The 20,330-nt window shown below is 37.3% G+C and overlaps 2 protein-coding genes across 6 annotated transcripts in view; one reads left to right on the forward strand and one right to left on the reverse strand.

The window, feature by feature from the left end:
• LOC128889278 (uncharacterized) lies at positions 1 to 7,163 on the reverse strand. Its single transcript, XM_054146743.1, has 14 exons — positions 7,060 to 7,163; positions 6,756 to 6,897; positions 6,145 to 6,244; positions 5,310 to 5,446; positions 5,096 to 5,236; positions 4,895 to 4,968; positions 4,697 to 4,817; positions 3,780 to 3,947; positions 3,296 to 3,519; positions 2,782 to 2,938; positions 2,378 to 2,520; positions 2,093 to 2,315; positions 1,405 to 1,598; positions 1 to 1,329 (listed from the first exon to the last, which is right to left on the reverse strand). Exons 1-14 carry the CDS (start codon positions 7,146 to 7,148, stop codon positions 1,239 to 1,241), a joined length of 2,004 nt encoding a protein of 667 aa, XP_054002718.1. The 5' UTR covers positions 7,149 to 7,163; the 3' UTR covers positions 1 to 1,238.
• LOC128889266 (vesicular glutamate transporter 2-like) overlaps positions 6,951 to 20,330 on the forward strand; it is a 25,995-nt gene continuing 12,615 nt past the window's right edge. Inside the window, exons 1-3 of one of the 5 annotated variants that reach the window (XM_054146721.1) lie at positions 6,951 to 6,972; positions 18,783 to 18,879; positions 19,889 to 19,947. In XM_054146721.1, coding sequence (XP_054002696.1) covers positions 6,966 to 6,972; positions 18,783 to 18,879; positions 19,889 to 19,947 — 163 coding nt within the window. In that variant the 5' untranslated portion in view covers positions 6,951 to 6,965. Of the gene's footprint in view, positions 6,973 to 8,720; positions 9,010 to 12,632; positions 13,140 to 18,782; positions 18,880 to 19,888; positions 19,948 to 20,330 lie in introns of those variants that run through there. The other 4 variants (XM_054146723.1, XM_054146722.1, XM_054146725.1 and 1 more) reach the window with 4 other exon arrangements.

A 20,330-nucleotide genomic window follows, 5' to 3' on the forward strand; every position in this document is an offset into this window, starting at 1 on the left:
ATGTTATTAATATAGAGTTGCAATTAAATCTTGGTAGAATATTTTACAAATATGTTCGACGCAATATTGCACAGCCATGTGGTCATAATATGTAGTCCAATATAAATTAAAATTTCTAACATTGCAATCATTTTTTGTAATATTCTGTGCTATATTGACATTTATATTAAAATAGAAATTAAAATTAAAAATATTTCTGCGAAAAAATGTATATACACAAAGAATGTCTACCTTCTAAAAATTGATTTGATCATATTTTCATTCACCTGATCATCGTTCTCCGTCCCTCAAAACATGACATAGAAATGTGTCCCCTAAAGTGTCCCTTTCTGAAGTCCGTCGTCTACAAACTATTATATTCACAAATGTATCCTCCGAAGACTATTGTCTTCTGAAGCTTATCATCCAATGGCTATTATCTTAATGTGCTTGCAATCGTTCAGCAGTGAATCAAATGCAAGGTTCATTATCACGATGGAATTCACTGAGCGTCTTAGGGACAAATGCGTGCACTTAAGTGCTTGGTCAACCGGGTGAACATAAATCAACCTGCCTTCAAGGTACGAAATGGGTGGTGTCTCGAGGTTAATTACAAGGCTGTTACGTTGAGTCGTGTTTACAGCAGTGTATTTACGACATCACTCATAGTTGCTACATATTAATAGAACAAACACCAGTTACACAGCTCCTTGTACCAACGAGGTCATGTATCCGATAGTGGTAAAATAAATTTCAAGCAATTCTTGTACCTATCACTGGAAAGATAGGTCTCGTGGCCACGCTTACCATGCAACGATACGAGCAATCAAAATCTCTAACCACTTCCACTAATTTTCAAAGGTTCCCTCTTCGTGACATGAAACGTAACGTTTATTTAACGACGAATAAGAATTTTGGTCGCGATACCATACTAAAGTAACTACTATATTAATTTTTGGAATCAATAATGGTTTCAGATAATTCATAAATGGTTCAAATTATTAAATATCAGTGATCTATTAGATCAGATCTTAGACTCTATTACTTCGAGTTTACTTTGCGAAGCAATCACCTTTCACTTTTCTTTCTCTACTCATGCACTCCAGTTCTGTATATTTTTTCCTTATAGCAAATTAAGGTATTAAGTGAATTCAATATATTTCTGACAAACGAATAGTTTTTGACATTTCTCTACAGCAATATGTACACAAGAATCTGTTACAGTTTCTTACGATTAAAAGTCTTCCGTTCCGCGATCATCAGTCGTTCACTAAATGTAGGACGCTGTCCCTGGTGATACCGATTTCCCTTAGAGTAGTTCCTAGATGCTCCAATCTCCTCGGCGAGTAACTGAAGTTACAAGTGAATGTTTCGTTGTGGGTAGAGCAACGCAAGGAAAAGCAGAATTCATCGACCAAGTCTTACCCGCTGAGAACGATTTTGTATCCGCGAGGAACAGTTCTCGACATGGCTCTGTCTAGCAGGTGGTAAAGTTGAGCTATCGGTTCATCGGCGGATACGTGCACCAAGTAAACTGTACCACCGTTCAGGGACCTGACTTTCAGTCGGAGTTCTCCTGGCGTTCCCGATGGTTCGTTGATCTGATGTAAAATTGGCGGCTGGAACACGTCAAACAGATTACAAACGACGTTTAATCATCATCTAGAAGACTCGAATTTTGAGGGGTTGTTGATGGGATATGGTTCATATAGTCGCACCTCAACTATATTTATGCTAAAAGGGTTTTCGAAAATATTTGAAAAGATATTCAACTTTTATCGGGGTTAAGATACTCCTATAAAGCTCCATCAGTACTTCCATCAAAATTATTTTGAAAGAAAATAGTAAACGATACATTAAAGGCAAATTCGTTGTTTGTAATATATATTGCAGTTTTTGAGAAATGAATTTATCAGAATTTATCAAAATTTCAATTAGAAGATGTTAAGCTTCAAAATGAACTATGTAGCTGACTAAGATAATAATAAATTTCCTTTATTAAAACCTTGAATTCCCTCATTCTAGATTACATTAAAATTAATAAAACAATAGCCATTCAAAATTTTTTTAAGGATTCAGCCATTTCATCTGTAACAAACCATGGTGTCCTTACCGCGTTCTTTCTGACTGGCGCAGCTGATTTCGTAACGCGTGGATTTCGTTTAGTTGCACTGTTCGTCGTTCGCAAATTCGAGAATCGTGTGGCGTCGACTTTGGCAAAATCCGTGGCTGGTTTAGTTCTCGTTATGGGTTTAGGATTCACGGACATACGAGAGCTTGGCAAGCTGGCGGATCTCGTTCGCTGTCGAGTGCGATCTTCTGTGTTCTCGAATCGACTGAAGGCGAGGGGACGTTGAAAAGATATCGACGAACGTAATTAATTGGATAAAAATTGTACCTGGGGGATGGTCGTGACGAACTTCTATCGGTCGAACCGTGGTAACACCTTCCAGAACTTGGAAACCTTAACACACCTCTGGATTTCGGAAGCCCCTCTCTAACGGTGACGTCAAAGTCTGCAGTCTTCGTAGCCAGATCTCTCTTCCAGAGGACAATTCAAAATAGAGATAAATACTTTTACGTTTTACGCAAATTTTTGGAACATATGTGCATTGACAATACGATTGTAATTGGAAAATATTTGTTAAGGTGTTAAGTTTAACCATTTTGCGGTCGCATGTCTACTCTAAACCACCTCTAAACCACCTAAATTTAATACGACCGCAATGGGTTAAAAAAGGGATGAGTCCCCTTTCATTCTATGGTGAACAAAGGTTATAAAAGCAGTAAATCGATTTTTACCTTCTCTTTTCGGCTACTCAAACCCAGTTCGGCGTTAATGTGCGATTGCAAATGCGTGTCGGAGCAATTATTATTGTGCGATGCAAGAATTTGCGAACGAAGAATGTACATCTCGATTGGCGGAGTATCGACCGATGGACTTTTCGATTTTAACGACCTGCTCGCAAACATTCACCACTTAAAAATGATCAGTAATTATATATAAAAAATTAATATCAAATGGAAAACTTGATGTGGCGGAATTTGATCTTCAGAAACTAAATTAAATACATTATCAAGGTTATTAGCGGGGTTTTCAATATTTCGACTATTTTATTCTGATCCTTCTCTAAAGCAATATAGTAAACTATTTCTTCATCATTACTTTCTATGTCAGTGACAATCCAAATTATAATTAATATTCAACAACCAAAGAGTACAAAATAGCTCTGCGTCTTCTTCATTATGCGAACCAATTGTTTAGATAAGAATTTTCTGCACTTTTGTTGTAAAACTACTGTTTTTAATGCGTCACCTGGCAGTCGAAGGTACCAATGGAGTAGAACAGTCGTTGCTGGAAAGATTGTCCTTCGTAAGAGAAGGACGACGACTCGACTTCTGAGACGCGGTGCCTGGTCTACGAGTTCTACTCGATAAGAGCGAGTTATTATCAGCTGGTGGTTGCTTTCCCAGCCGATAACCTTGTCCTGGAAAGTCGGCAGTACTGCCCAAGTACATTTGATGTCTATGATCTTCTACCTGATAAATGTTGACGTAAACACACCGTCATTTTCATATTGAAAACTGGTTTCAATTGAACTCGATTACATTCAATTGAACTTATCTCAAAATTAATTAAAATGTATCTGATAAATTCAATCTTATTAGACTTAATAAATCTATGTTCTGTTCCGGTATTATGTCTAAAAAGAGTTGCTATTTTCCTGAATGTAGTAGTTAAAGTTTTCAATGATGAAATTCTAATTAAAGTTACAGTTGAAAGATGATCGTTACTGCACCTTGAAAGGCACTCCATTGGGGTAGGCCTGTTGCAACTCGGAAGGGAAATAACCGTCCAAAATATCACGAAGGAACGATTCCGTCGCTGGATCGTCGTAAGGGCGCAATAGGCCGTCTTGAACTATCATTCCATTTTTGTAGAATTTTAAAGACATGCAAGAAGGGGTCTTCAAACAATAGTTAAATAACACACGATTAATCTCCCTCTCAACGTTTGAATTAATGACGTTCAATTATCTCGTCGGCCAATCATCGTGTTACATGACCGCCGACGGAGAAACGAACGCTGAAAAATTATATTCTCGGTCCAGTCAACGTGCGTTGAAATGTCGTAACTCTTCGACGATCGTAAATCATGTTCGTCATTGTTGTCCGCGCGTAACGGGTGGGAACGATTAACGTCAATTTTCTGCGTTTCGCTAAAACGCATTCAGGCCGCAGAATTGTCGTCGAAAACCGACACCGGGGTTACGTGACCACAAATATCGATGGAACTCATCCGGTGATAAACGTCGCATAAAATTAAAAATAAAAAATTGTCGGGAACAAGCTAAATCGCATTGTTTCAGTGGAACGCGTGATCGTGAGTAATACGCACATCGATCGTACCAACGTGCTTGGTAAATAGAATAAATACTTCGAATATTTTTAACAAAAGAACTGTAAATAAAAAAGAAGCACAAAATTGAGTTAATCACCCATTCTTCGGATCACGTGTAAAATCCTAGTAGATTTATGATACATCACCTGGATTGGAGTAAAAATCAGACTTTCTTTTCTGTCGTTAATATTGTATAAAATACCGCAGGAGCTTCATGCCCCGAGTCGAACCGTAAAACTGCCACGCGAACCCAGGACTTTACATACAAGAAAAATGACTCATCGAAACGTCACGGTGTGTACAAGAGAGATTTACTTTGAACGTGGCTCCGTTTCCTTTTTCGTTGTGCTGCACGTGAACTTCGCCCTTTCCCGCGGCCAAGTTGAGCTGATCGATGTTCGCGATAATCTGCTCGTAACAAGGCCCGATGTAATTACTAAAAGACATCGATAACCGGTGATTAACTTCGATAGATCGTCAGCCTGATTAAATAGTGGGGTATACACGATTTACTTGGCGACCGGTTCATGGCACTTCGGGCTGTTCGTATCGCCGACCCAGATCAGACCGTAATCGGCCAAGAATTTCTGCAAAACGGGGACACGGTAATTTCGCGTCACGACAACGCAGTTATTACTGGTATCGTAATCCGTTTAAATATTTCGTTTCCATGTATGTGCTACTACAAATAGTTCAAGGTGGGAAACGTTCAACCTCCATCTCATAGATTCTGTGCTCCAACATGAGGCATTGACTGTAAAGGTAATCCGAGCGGTCGGTTTGAACGCGTCGTTGTTGCTGCTCCTTCTTCCTCAGGGTCTCCTGGTTCTTGCTCTTGGTTTCCCACTCCTTGACCTGCGGCAAATCGAGTGTCGGTAACGAGAGAGATGGGGTGCATACGATTGGGCGTACGAGAACAACGGTGAACCTTCCGTTTCAGACGACCGATCTCTTGGTCCTTCGACCTCAACTGTTCCTCGCTTCTTCTCAGGCTGCTCTGCACCTTGTGCATCTGGGACTCGACTAGGTACAACTGCTTCGTCAATGCACTTATCACCTCACTTTCTGGTGGAGACAGTTTTCAATAGTCGGGGATCCGAAACAGCGTGCGTTGTTTCGGGAGTTAAAAGGGTCAGAGCGTTTGTTGCACAACATTAATTGAATAGCAAATGGAAGAACAGGGTAGAGAGATTGTTGAGTAAGCAAGGAGTCGTGTTTAACCCTCGGACATCAGAACCCAAACCCCTACGTCCAACGAAAGAAGGCTTGAACTCAAATTTTTATATGCAAATATTATGATCATATTAATAATGTCTTGTAACCAATTTTCTTTGTTAATATTTCTTCCAAGAGCTACTATTGCAAGAAAGTATTATTGCAAAATTGTTTAGGAAAAAAATATTAAATACTCAAGGAAGGGGAAGAAATACTTATAGGAAGTATACATAAATAATGTTTATTATGATTCGTCGTCTTCTAGACATTGTTTATATGTAATATTTGTTTCAGAATACTTTTTATAGATGTATTGCTAACATGTATGCTACGAGTTACATTGTAACAATGTAAATGCATGGCTTGACATTCTCGAAGACAGTTAGGAGGAATGCGATTTCAACATAAACGTCGAAAAAGTGACTCGGCTCAGGTGTCCGAGGAAGTGTAAGAGGTGTAAGAGGAAGGAAAGATGAAAGAATGAATAGGTATAATAGGTTAGATTGTCATTGTGTTAAAGACTCTCTCCGTTGATGTCGTATTCGTACCTTCTTCGATGATAGAATGATCTGGCAAAAAAAGGTTCGATGGTTTGGCGTTGCAAGGATTCCAAAACTTTCTACCGCCGTTAACTGTCGTGCTGGAAGTCTAAAGAAAAAAACTGACAAAATATCCTCCTACGTGCAGCTGATACGATAAGAAACATTAACGTGTCGACTGTCGTACGGTTCTTTAAAATAATGATTTACGACACGGCTCTTTGTAACGGTGCCAATTTGCTACGTATTTTAATTTTGTACGAATTTATGTTAGTTTACATTCATTTCTCAAATTGATATTTAGTATTCTTTTACGCTTTCATTAACGATTCCTTGGTCGTAAATGACGACCAGTAAAAATGGACAAAACTCTATTCGAATAAAACATTTATTATGTTAATTATATATTGAATTTACGTAAAGTAAATGTAAAAAAAAGTAAATGTATCTTTCATATTTTGAATGGATTCTTTTCTATTTAAATTACACATCTAACTAATAGTTTCGTCCACTACTATGAGTAACGACGCCAGTCAACGCATTAAAAGTAATAATATTTATGAAAGCCGTCGCATTATCTAAAGTTTCTTGAATAATTACGGTAACAACAATGCAGGTACCGTTTTATCAACTCTTTTGTTGACAAGATTTCTGTTTTTCCTCGGATCAACGCTTGCATTTTCTAACGTGGCGCTTTTGGCGCGTTCCTGTCCTTCCTCGTTGTTCACTATATAAGTCGATGTCGAAGCAATTCTTTTCAATCTACGAGCACATAAAACACGTGAAACTATAACCTAGCAGCCCTTATATCGTGGACTCGAGTTATTGCCATGTCACGTAAGTATATCCTTTCAATCGCCCGTCAATGCATAATCAGCGACTTATCGACTCCGTGGAATAACGTATAGAAAATTTGTTGAATACTTGTGATTGCTATTTTGCCCCGACGCCGAAGTCGAAGTACACTTTGCAAGTTTCTTTCGCGGTTGCGCGGTATTATTCGGCTGGCTCATCGTGTAATGGCATTTATCCGGTGAGTTTGACGGTGTTTACATTGGAAATTTTTGCTGGAAATTCCGAAAATGTTTCGGCTGTCGACGTTGTATTCGAAATACAGAAGATGTAGAGAGAGTGGTCGATCGTGAACTCCGCGGTTGATGGGAACGCGTGGTCGAACGAATGATCGATACAAAGTCGGAGTCGATTACCAAGCGTTCGTATTGCGAGGAATACTTTACCTTGGCAGAACGTTTTTGTTGCAAAATTCGCGATACCGGGTGGCCTCGATGAAAGAATTTTCATTGACGTTAATGGCGACACTCCTTGTTGGATGAAATTCGAAGAATCTCGTGCGATGAAAATATCGATCGCGCGAGGGAAAAAAGTGTGCGATTCTCGTTGACGCAAGAGGTAAGTGACGAGAACACCTGAAATAGTTCACGTAGTGAAAGTACAGAACCTTCGTGTCCAACACGTTTCGACCCATTTAAAGTGGATGTGCAGGTGAATCATTCCTCTGGATAAAAAAAGATCACGTTGAAGGGGTTCTAGTCTAGACGTTTAATTTCACGGTAATGTATCCGAATTGAAAGGAAAAGAATTTATAGTGTTATTTTGAACACACATCATTGAAGTATAGATCATCTTTCATTTAAGAATTCTTCATTTCCATGGTTACATTCTGTCGGATTAAACTCTAAATCAAATTTTGATATAGTCTTGCGTAACATTTTATTCAAACTACTCCACGCTAAATCAATTATAAATCCATTGTAAAAGCATCACTAATAATCGAGTGACTTTTGGAAGAAGTTTGAAGTACATCAGTCAAATTGCGCGACTTGGTGGTTTCATTCTTGACACTAGACCTATCGACATTTCATTTATACCTACTTTTACCGCCATTAGTAAAATGACTGATTCTAAAGACTCCTTTTTCAGTCGAACGCAAAAGTATTTCACGTGTAATACATTAAATACTATACAAAACAACATGATGTATATATTTTATATGTGAACTGTACACAAAAGTTTGAAAAGGGGCCATTGATGTTAAACAACTATTGGAAATATAGGCGGTGGAAGGAATGAGTAGACTTTTATATTAACTTGACTTTAAAAACTTTATTCGAAACACACGGAAGAGCACGGCTGTTCTGTTCGCTAGAAGCAGCTCGAATGGATGAATGTGAGGTCAGTAACGAAGAATTTCGCAGCTGCACCCTCTTGACTTGTGTCTAGGAACGAAACCCAAACGAGTTTTTGTCACGAAAACTTTCTCTTTTAGTAAAGAGAAAATCGAACAATAACAAAGAAATTTTCGTTATCTGTATACAAATATTTGAAACAACTGTATTTGTGTCCCTTGGTACTGTATTTGTGTTTGCGTGCTCGGTTCTGTTTGAATTTTGTATCTTCCGCGCGCCGCGCTGTTCCCCGCTTCTCGAGGTCGAAGGAATCGATTACGGTCCCTCGAAAAGTTCGACTGCTACCGAGAAAAGGAGTGCGGAGTCGACGGCGGTCGACTCGTGATGGCGCAGTGGTCGACGATCAATAGTCGCGCGCGAACGCGTGTTGAGATCCACGTCACGTGATCGCTGGTTCTCGACAGTGATCGACAGCAGCGAAGCACAAGGGCGCCATGCGATAAAACGCTGGAGCACGTTACGTTCGCGATTATCGTGGTCCGTGTGACGCGAATTTCGTGTGTCATTCACTTGCGACTAGATAATCGTAAAGTGCGGGATCCCCATCACGTTAGAGCGATGTCTAGGAGTGCGTGAAGTGTCACTGGACGTGCCAGCGAAAATGCAAACGGAGAGGCGAGCCGTAGAACTTCAGAAGGTCTTCGTCGGAAGCAAAGACGGGCTGAAGGTGAGTCATTGTCACGATCGATCGCTTCCGTCTGCCCTCTTTCACATTTTCGCAACGAAGGCCACGGCCACGTGTTATATGTCAGCAACCAACGCCGAAGAGAGCCGACATAACCTCAAACTCGGCGAGAAGTGTCTACGCGTGGAAGTTGGTCTCCAATCGCCGACACACGTCCATTCTTCGTGTCCTTTGTTATGAATCAAACAATACTCATTAATTAAGAATATTGATATTATGTGTCCGGTGCCATTGATTAAATTTTGGACTGTGAACAGATTGGAGCGGAAGATTCTTTCATGTGAGTGTGCGTGCTGGATTTTCATCGGTGTTTATCGCAGTCAATTGATAGAGTGGACACCCACAGGCACCCACTTCAAAAGGTTTTTAAAATAGAGGAATGCTAAATGGACAGGAAGACTGTCTGTGTAATGAGAGGTCAATGTGCATTACGAGTTTGCAAAGTTGATAAAGATGGAGATTATCTCGTATAGCGATACATTTTATGGAAAAGTGAATTCGTCGATCAGAAATGTATTTCGATGACGCAACTCTTGTAATCGACGAATTACGCGAACGGAAACGTCCATATCGTGAATCGTCGATTCTGATTGCCGGTTTGTACAAATCGAGAGATAGGAATTTTTTTTGTATACCGCAACCATGTCGAGGCGAGGAAACACAAACTTCTGGCTATAGCGAACCTCGAACGTCTCGGAGATAATGATTTATCGTGGTCGGTTTGGCAACAACCACGTGTCCTTTTGTCGATCCTCTTTTTGTAACGTTCATAACATTTCAAATTGCATTTGTGAACGGCGCAAATTAGAGACAAGTCGTTGGGTGAAACGTAATTAGTTTGTTCGAAGAAAGAAGAAGACGAAAGTGCCAGTTCGTTTGGTGTAGAAAGTGTCACAATGTGTGAAGTTTGATGAGATTGTATCTAGAGACGCGGTAGCGTCTCGACGCCAAGTACATGAACAAATTTCGAATTGATTCGAATGTTTGTGGGTAGATTATAACGTCACAAGGGCTGGTCACATGTTCGATTTCGTACCGGCCGGCGTAAGAATTCCATCGAGCCAATCACGGGACCTCACTGGTGCTGTATGATAAATAGGGTCAACTGCACGATCATTAGCAATGACGCGCATCCGTTAGCGAAATACACAGAACCACCCGAATTTTAAGTGTATCGTCACGACTTGCTCGGAACGGATCTATTTCTTGTATCGAGAGTAGCAGAACGTTGAATGTATATACTTTTATCCACACATGAAACTTTGGACTCTGAGAATTTCTTTTAATACGAGTTCAGATGAAATTTATTTTTTAATTTTGTATAGTATACTTTCCTACGATTCATTCTATTTTTTGTACCAACTTTTTATCTATACAAGAGAATTGCATAATAGTATGCGAGTTACTGCTAATGTTTAGTTACGTTTATATAGTTTGATTATAAACAGAAACGCCTAAACGAAGGTGTAGGATATAGAATACGCGTATTATAGGCGATAATCGTAGACTGAGTATAGAAAATAGACGCCAACTCGTTGCATGTACACGTTACATTGATCGATCCGGGAAAATTAACCTGTCGGGTTTCGTTGTGAACGACCTTGCGATTTTATGGTTGACGATGCACGCTAAGGAATGTAAGTAACCTGACCAAGAACGAAGCAATCTTTGGGAATTTTTAGCACGAGAAGTGCACAATATAGAACATTGAAATTTAAATACGTTAGTATATTCACTTTGGAATACATCTCGTAAAAGGCCTTTCAACATAGCTCACAGTGCTTGCATAGCTAATTCTCATTAATCTTTTCGCTGAAAATGCAAAACAAACAATTATTTAACTAACGAGTACATTAAGATTTTAAAAATATCTCACACAACGTTGCATGTAGATAATACGCATAAGTACACTTTATGTTTGGAGTTAATCGAGCTACTAATTTTCGAGTTAACGACATTTTGCATGGTTACCAGAATTTCACAATTTCTAAATTTAAATTAAACCATAGTGGAATGGGAAGCTAGAAAACCGGGTTGGAGTTGAGCAATAAAAGAAATGAATGCAATGAAATATTACGCAATGCCACGCAACCTGTAATTCATTCATTATTGATCTTTTAATTTGTTTCGTCCAATGTAGAAGCGGCTGAAGGAACGTAAATCGACTAGTACATAAGTATTAAACTTGATGACTTTTTCATAAATCGAAAGAGCCATGCGCATAATATGAAATTCGACTTCACTGTTCCGTTGTCACGTGTTATATAACAGATACGTGATTGCCAATTTCTGATTGCTGAAAACAGTGAAAATCTTATTAGGTTAGACAAGTTTCCATTGACTACACTGTATATGTTTAATTTACATTTAATTCATTTCATTTGCGTAATCTTTGCTTTCAACCGTGTACAAATGAAATGAATTAACTGAATACTCTGAATAAGTTAGACGAGACATTTTATCAGAAGCAATAGTAATTTTCTTCATTGTACAATTAAACTAGGAGAAAGAAGTAGTAACACATAAATCAGAAGCATGTAGAAGTAGCAATTACGATCAAAGTCGTCAAGATAACTAATTGGAGAATCCTTGTGCGATACAAACTTCAAACATCGAAGAAAATTCTGGCTGGTTAGTATCACATCGATATTGATTACCTCAGAATAGTATTTCGAAGAAAAAGTAATAAGCAGCTGGTGGATGGTTTCCTTTGAACTCCTATTAATACATTCGCGATACATTCAGGTATTTTACGTTTTTAATACCGAGTACTGACGAAAATAATAAAATTCAGAAGTTGGACATCACAAATTTGTATTGCTAGATCGAAAATAAAAATGACAAAATATGTTTCGAAATATCAATGTTGTAAATATGTAGCGTATAAAATAAAAAGCTTTTCATATTTTTTTCATGACCGGGAATAAAATATGAAGTGACGCGAATTCACATTAGCAAGCGCGAATGTGTTAACACACAATATATAACATTATCCATTCTGATAATTGTTGAATATTATATACTATTACTTCATACACAATTCACAATTAAACCAGAGATCAAGAATCTAATTTACAGAGACTTTAATGTTCCGTTTGGTTTGAAAGAGTTAAATAATTACTCTTATCTTCCCTATTTTCTCATCATGCTTACGACTGGCACGTACTGTTACCCAAAGTATCGATCACAGTACAAAGAGACAAGATAACGCAAACTGATTTGGCAATATCCATACGATATATACTTCAAAGTCAAGAAAAATCTGACTCGTACCGTATCGATATTGATCAGATTCGAATAATGTTACAAAGGATAAATAATAAGCAGCTGTGGGGGATCGTCTCGATTTCATCAGACTCCAATTAACACCTATTATCCGGTGTAATACTCTTTGGCCATTGTTTGCCCGGTCACGCGGTACCACCAGCCATCGATATTAACCAGAAAAACCGTGGCGTTCTCGATGCGACGCAGTCGTCTAAGGAGCGTGTTAATAGCACTGTCATCGTCACGTTTCTTCGTTTGCGATCCTTGCGTACTTCCCTCAACGCTGGATGACCGATTGAAAGCAGCGGTGGTGGGGCTTAGAAGATAGTTGATGCCTCGTGGTCTGCTCGCCTTTCAGTGTCCACAGTTCTCCTCGTTCGGGACGATGTTTCGTTCCTTTCTGTTTTGCTGTCTTTCGTTCAACGCCAGCTGAACTCTCATTAACACTTCCATCACAACGTTGATAGAGACTTGATCGAAGACTGATCGAGAAACTTCTGACTTCAAACTTCGTTGAGGACTGATCAAGACTCAGCTGGATACTTCACCGAGCACTGAATCCCTCAATCGTCAACTAGAACAGAACTTTGTTGAACATTTACTCAACTTTCTCAGAGAAGAGGACGAGGAAAGTTCTTCCACCTCTCGCAATTGGATACTTTCCATCTAAAGTCTTCATCATTTCTGCTTCATTTTCATTTGAAACGTGGATGTCTCTGAGAACGTTTCTCCCGAGTAGCAAAGCTCATAGCACGCGAGTAACATTGAGTCTTGTGATGTAAACATTGGACCTTGATCGTCAGGAATTGAAATCGACCAGTCGACCGTTTACCACGTGGTTCTCTGTAAGTAATCGATTCCTTTTTTCATCGATTTGCATACTCCAAAGTTGAGAGAAATCTAAGTTATGAAGATTAACGCTCTTGTTATTCTTTCTCTATTGTTTATCGCTAGGATAAAATGTATTTTTACTAGAAAAAGTGAAATTTTAAGAATGCCACGGCGCGTTTCGTTAAGATATTCCGTGGTCAGCATTGTATGCTTTCGTTTAAAAGCGTCAGGTTGCTGCTTACCATAATTTGCACGTTTTTTTTGCGGTCTCATCATTTCTTATTTGACGGTCGTTCGTGCGTTGTACAAATGAAATACGCATATGTTATGGAACGTTATTTGGCACTGGGAATATTTGGTATTCTTCAATTTCGGTTGGATTGCTGGGTGTTGTGTAAACTGTGGCGAAATGTAAGGAGCGAGTTAGCAGAGTGGTGGGGAAAGGAAGATGTAAATTTTTGAAATGTAGGAATTTGAATGTTAGTAAACGAAACCGTCTTTCGAAGTTGATCTATTTCATGTAGTTTGGGAAACTATTAAAGATATAGATGAAGACCTCTAGACGAGCGATTCATGGTTGTCATTGAAACGAATCCGGCGTGTGGGCATTGATTATGGTGATTTAACCCTCCGTTGCATAATGTGCTCAACCTTGATGAAAACAATTCTAATAAAATTCAATGATCCACTTTTATGAGATTTGCACATTATATTTCCTTCTGGGAATATTTAGTGGGGTTGTAGGCACATACATTTATTGTTTAAGTTGATTACTTTAATTATTTAGTTAATGTGCAAGTAATCAAGACACAATGTTTTAATAGAAGGTTAAATTGATCTAATGCAGTGAATCATCTTATATAAAATTGAAAAGCTTGATTATTTATCATCTCATTCAAACGTACACTAAAATACAATTGCCTAAAATATTTGATCTGACTTTGATCCGACGCAAGCCAGCATCTAAATTATTCTCGCAATGGAAATCACGAGGTAATAAAATTAATTTATATGTTGTCTCGCATGTCAATTACTTTCCGTTTAGATTAAACTGTGACTAATTGTAACGACAATGATTCATTTACACGCGCATATTTTATTCCAATAAAGTATGACTAATACCAACACCTATTTATTATAATTGAAACACTTATTCTTGTTTTAAGAGTAACGAATTAAGAGTCATTTCTTCTTTACGCGTTATTCGAAATTTGTCTGTGGACGAGATTTTGTCCATGCGTGTGGTGCACACGTGCTGTATGTCGTGTCGACTGTTAAATGCAACGTGTATCGGAGGAATTACAATTTATCGTGGTTGATTATGTAATATCGATACGAATTACAGGAAAGAGTAGGCTTAACAACAGAACTATGTCATTCGAGCACGTGGCTAGGCGTCGATTCAGACAGGAAGGAGGCGTCGCTAAAAGTCACCGAGATTTCAATACGCAAAACTTGATACAATGAGTGCTTCCTTTGCGAGAAATTTGCATTGGTCGTTTCACTTGTTTGAACATTCTCAATCAAACGCATCACTCTCCCTCGTTATCGGTGACACCGAACACTTGTTCCCGAAGATAGGAAATATTCTTATCTCGGTAGAAATTTTGAATAACAAATGAAAAATAAACATCCCACTCGTCGTTACTTAAACAAAAATTAAAATCGAGCAAATTAAAAAGTACCAGTCTTATGTGTTGAGAGTGAAATGTGTACTTTGTTGGTTTTTCAAGCAAAACTTATGTTACTGTATCAGTAACGATCAATTGATGCTTCCATGTTACACTTTGGGACTCTCTTCGGATTATGAATAAAATAAATCGTGAATCTGTGCACTAAGTACGATAGATCGTCTGAAATTGGGTTGTTTGATGCAGGAGTTTATTTATTAACGAGGTACATAGTCAAGCGTTAAAATTGTGTAAATGAAGGGAAATTGTTACTTATAGATAAAAGTTATCATGTTATTAAGCAATTTGTTCTCTTCAGACGTAATCTTCTATATATATATATATATATATATATATATGAGTGAAGCCCGAACTGATCACAATCAACGTCCAAGCTAAACCCTTGAACCTAGAAAGCTGAAATTTTCCACAGAGGTTTCCTTTATGATGTATACAAGGAATAAGAAAGGATATTTCGAAATTCAACCCCTAAGGGTAAAAAGGGGTTGCAACGTTTGTATATTTATGGTCGGATTTGCTTGAAACTTGGTCTTAATGCTCTTTGATACAATTAATTAAACACATATTTCGACATTTTAAAAAATTCAACCTCTGATGGGGTGAACCGAGGCTACAATGTTCGTATCAACTCCCAGGCTAAACCTTTGAACCTAGAAAGCTGAAATTTTGCACACATGTTTTCTTTATGATGTATGGAAGGAATAAGAAAATATATTTCGAAATTCAACTCCTAAGGGAGTAAAAAGGGGACTGCAACGTTGGTATTCCACACGGGTGAAACCGCGGGCCCCAGCTAGTTTATTTACAAATTTGAATGTACACAATAAAAGGTTCCATATTCAATGAAGAAATATTTAACAGTTCAGTCGAATAAATTCCAAAAGTATAACCGTAATACGTGGGCCGCATTAGAATAAAATTCCGTACATTCTTGATTATTGGGTACAGAACTTCTGCGGAAGAAAGTTATGCAGGCTGCCAGATAAATCATCCTAAGAATGTTTCCAGTAAATGTGGCGCGTAGTGAATCATGCAACAGCGACGTCTACTAGAAATTCATAGCCGCGATGGAAAAAAGAAAAAAAAAGAAAAAAGTTTCGCAATTTACAAACTTTCTGGCGCAGTCAGGTGTAGAAACTAAATTTCATAAAACTTACACTTATTCATTTTCGCACTTGAAATTGAAAAATGAATTTCATCAAACTCTATGTGAATTGGAAAACTTTTTCTATTTTACACTTGAACACGCTTAACATGTATGTATATAAATCTAGGCACCTATCGTTTCGATTAAATATTATTTCATTTGATGGTAAATATATAAACATCTAAGAAACGAGTTCTAATGTGAAAGAGAAATTTATGCACCAGAGAATTAATAATTCAACGAAGGGGTGAAAATTAATCTTGATAGTCGAAGCAAAATTCAAATGAAATTGTTATTATTAACGTTTCGTTAAATGTTGATGTCTTCCTGTAGGAGACTTTTGAAATGGAAATAAATAAAGGAAACAGAACAAAAACTGGAAACTAGTGCGACGACATTATTTCCATGGAAGGACGCGAAGCCTTATTCGAGGAAATGTTTTCCCTGGCTATTTCGCGTGATTGAAGCCGCGACCTTAGCAAACTGATGAATTTTCAAGCGCGTTCGTCGCATGCCGCGTATATGAGCTTCGTGTCGGAATTTTATCATGCCCTCGTAAGTCATCCACGCGCCATTATATTCTGGAGCATTTCATCGTCTCGCCGTCATTGATTCCAATACTCTAATAAAGCGACGTAGTCAACATTTTTCTCAACTGGCTCCAAAATGAAGGAAATCTTATTATCGTAAATACAAGTTGACGGAAAATGGATTTTATTTTCAAAAACCCTCTCATTCAGAAGAGGATAATTTTGCAGGCTTTAACGAACTTTTATTTTCCATTTCTGTCTTCCACTTTGAAACTATTCGCAGAATGGTGACATAAATTTACCTACGGACAATGGTCATAGAATTGTCGACAATTATCGACAATCATTATTAGATCAATTTGTAGAATTAATTATGAGCGATTATTCAGAACACTGGAACAATAGTTGTCAAATAATTACCACAATTTCACGACTGTTATTTGTTCCGTAAATTTATCTTGAAGATAGATAATTCAAACAGGAAACCTTAATTGGTTTTTAAATAGTATGAGAATGTTTCAAGACGATCCCAACGTGTATCACTTTTGTTTCTTATATATTGCCTTAACATCGAATAAAATCATTTAAATCGTAGTAGAAGTTTTAAAACGTAAAGCACTCTTGAAATAAATTAAATAAATAATAATGTGTTCTTCAAGAGACCTACTCCAAAAAAATGTCTTTCATTTAGCTCAAGAGGATGAAGTTGAATAATCTGCTTTCTAGTTTCTATGTTTTGTTGCAAGTAGTCATTTTTATAGTAAACGAGTATTAACGAGCGACACGATAACATGGATAATTGTGGCATCGTTTTGTCATTTCTTTACGAGCTCTGGAATGTGCAATAAGCGCTTAATTAGGGTCAGTAATTGTCATCACATACAGCACGTATTTGCGTCGTTGATATACATTTAACGACACAAGTTAAAAACCAAAGTAGGTATTGAAGCCTTTTTTCTGTGCAAATATGTGCACAATTACTTTAGATACTGAGATACATACAAATTTAAGTTGGATAATTGATAGATATCCATAACTCATGAATTTTTCAAATTGTTAACTTGAAAGGCATTATCCATATCAAAGTAATAATTGGAAACGGAAACATACCGGACAAGTTAAGAAATATTGATATTTATTACAATAAGCCAACTATGGAGTATGTATAAGCATGTTCGGAAATGTTCAGTTGCCTTTTGAATATTGCTGAGTGTGGTTTGAATTATAAACTCGATTCGACAATAATTTTAGCCTTTATAGAATTATAATCGAAAAAATACTTGCAGCACGTTGACGTATGATATTTTATTTCTTGAAGCTATTTTTATTTTTCTCCTATATATCTCATAAACTAAAGAATAAATAATTATTTTCTTTCTTAACTTTTGTCATTAATGTAACCGTACGACAAAACAAAAGGATCTCGAGAGAACACAGTCTCGTGGAAGTTACATAAAAATGCGGTGAAGTTGTAAGATAATTTGTTACGTGTAATTGCGACGCCGCGACGAGATCAATTTACAACTCCGAAGTGGAAAAATGGATTGCGTTGGATGTTGAAATACGTCTCAATTACGCACTATAACTCGCGCAGCGACTGCGACGATAGACGTCGAATGAAGTTAATAGCTAAATCGTCCCGACGATTCAACCGTAGATTAATAGAGCTTAATTTGTCTTATCGTTGCAACGATTTGTGGTCAGCTAATCTTTGCTAAGGACGGGATTAATCCATGGTTCAATTAACGAACGATTTATCAACGCCCAGAAGATGTAATCCCTCAGTAAAACTGATCATTTTATTAATCGATACAGAGACTAAGGATAATACCAGCTTAATTGAATTTATTCTGGAAATTAAAGAAAAACAACACGAAGAGCATTTTTATTTGTACATTATAGAAAATTGTTACGTGTTAAAGCTTTGTGTATCTTCTTATACAAGATATAGGGCAAATATTTAAGGGCGATTGATAATTTTGGCTTCTACAAAGGGAACACGAGCAATGTGTTCTCTTTACTATTTATACGCATTGATATTTTTATTAACATTTCAGATTAAAGACAAATCAGTCCACAACACAAGCACTAATTTATTTCAAACTGATAAGGATAATTAATTTTTATCTTCTTTAACAACAAATTTAAAAGTTAAAACCTTTTAAAATAAATCCATATCTGAGTTAGCAATTTTTTGGTCTTCATTTCTTCTACCTGTAGATTTGTGATATAGTTACACAACTTTCTGCTATACGTTAGATTAAATCTTGGTTAATTATTGTGTTGCAGAATCCCAGGTGATCTTAGATCACTCCCCCACAAGAGGAAGTTGTTGCATTTTGTACGAGCAGCAACCAACACGCAAGAAGATGGAGGAGTCGCAGAGGTAAGAGAATAGGATTTAACGAGTATATTAAATAACATCGCGTTCGGCGTAAAACGTCGACAGGTTGACAGTGACAGAGTAATTGCAACATTTTAACCGATGTCTAGGCTGTAATTAAATTTGCTACCTTGTTACGTCTTATTTTCTCGTGTTGTTCCGCTATTTTGAAGGTAACACAAAAAGGACGAGTCATAAACGTGATACTAACCATCGCAATTCGACGCTTGCGTACACACACCGCCGCTTAAAAGTGTGCGCCAGCCTTCGATTTTCAGAGGAAACGAACCTTCTTCGCATATACTTAAACGTTTTACTGAAAAGATTATCTTTACGTATTAATTGGCGCATTAATTAGCCCTGTTGTATAAATTTTATTTCATTTAGCGAAGCAGAAACCGTTTTTGTTCATTTGTACCGTGTATTAATTATGAATGAACATTTCGGAGTATCCACGTTAGGAAATGCAGTGCATTTAATAATTAGTCGATTTAATGCAACAGGTGTATTAAGGTAATCAATTTCTGGTAATTGAATAGTAGAAACGTATTATATAGTATATCTAGACACCATCCCCAGAGGTTAGTATCAGAAATAGGCAATTTGTCGTTTGCAATTCGTTAAATAAAAATTAGAATTTGAATTATACAATGAAATATTTTACATCCGACAAGTGAAAATTTAATTTACACATAGATGATTGATTGCCAGTAGAGACGTATTTAAATCAGACTCGATATTTCGATAAAAATGTTCAATTTCTTCCTTATTTTCGTGAAGAATAATTACGATGTATAAATTTTATTCTAGACCAGATCTAATCAATGTCCTTTCAACGTGAGAGAATATCATTTTCAATGAAATAAGTATGTGCGTTGAAAAATATTTGTTTCTACAAAGATCGATGGGTGCTCGAAGCTTTTGAGTTGCTGTGCAGACTTTCTCTCTTTTTTTTCCTATTACAAACTGTTTCCTTGGTTTATATAAAAATGTCATTGTATCTATTACGCAGATACGAAGATCATACCATATATAAGACACGCTCACCCTGCAGCCTGCGAAAACTGAGAGGTAAAGGACTCTTCACGCTATAAAATCGTAATGGAGAGAGTGAAAACAGTATAAGGAGGGATTACGAACGATTCGAGACGTTAAGTAATAAATCTCCACGCGCGTAAATTGCGTTAAGAGCAATGGTAAATGAAATGGGAAAGTAAATATTGTAATGTTACTGTCGACGTTACCACCTTGATGCGAGTTCATGATACAAGATTACTTTTGTTGCCCGGAAACCATTGTCTTCTTTTCTTTCGTACTCGCTAGAAAGTTAATCAGAAGTTAAATAATCGAAGGAAATCAAATAATTTCCTAGGATTACTTTGTACTCTTATTTCTCCTTTTATTTGATAGCACCACTTCTTCTTTATTATGCATTGAAGAGTCCATTAGTGTAT

This window comes from Hylaeus anthracinus, unplaced genomic scaffold (assembly GCF_026225885.1).
Source record: "Hylaeus anthracinus isolate JK02 unplaced genomic scaffold, UHH_iyHylAnth1.0_haploid 11997, whole genome shotgun sequence".
Lineage (NCBI taxonomy): Eukaryota > Metazoa > Arthropoda > Insecta > Hymenoptera > Colletidae > Hylaeus > Hylaeus anthracinus.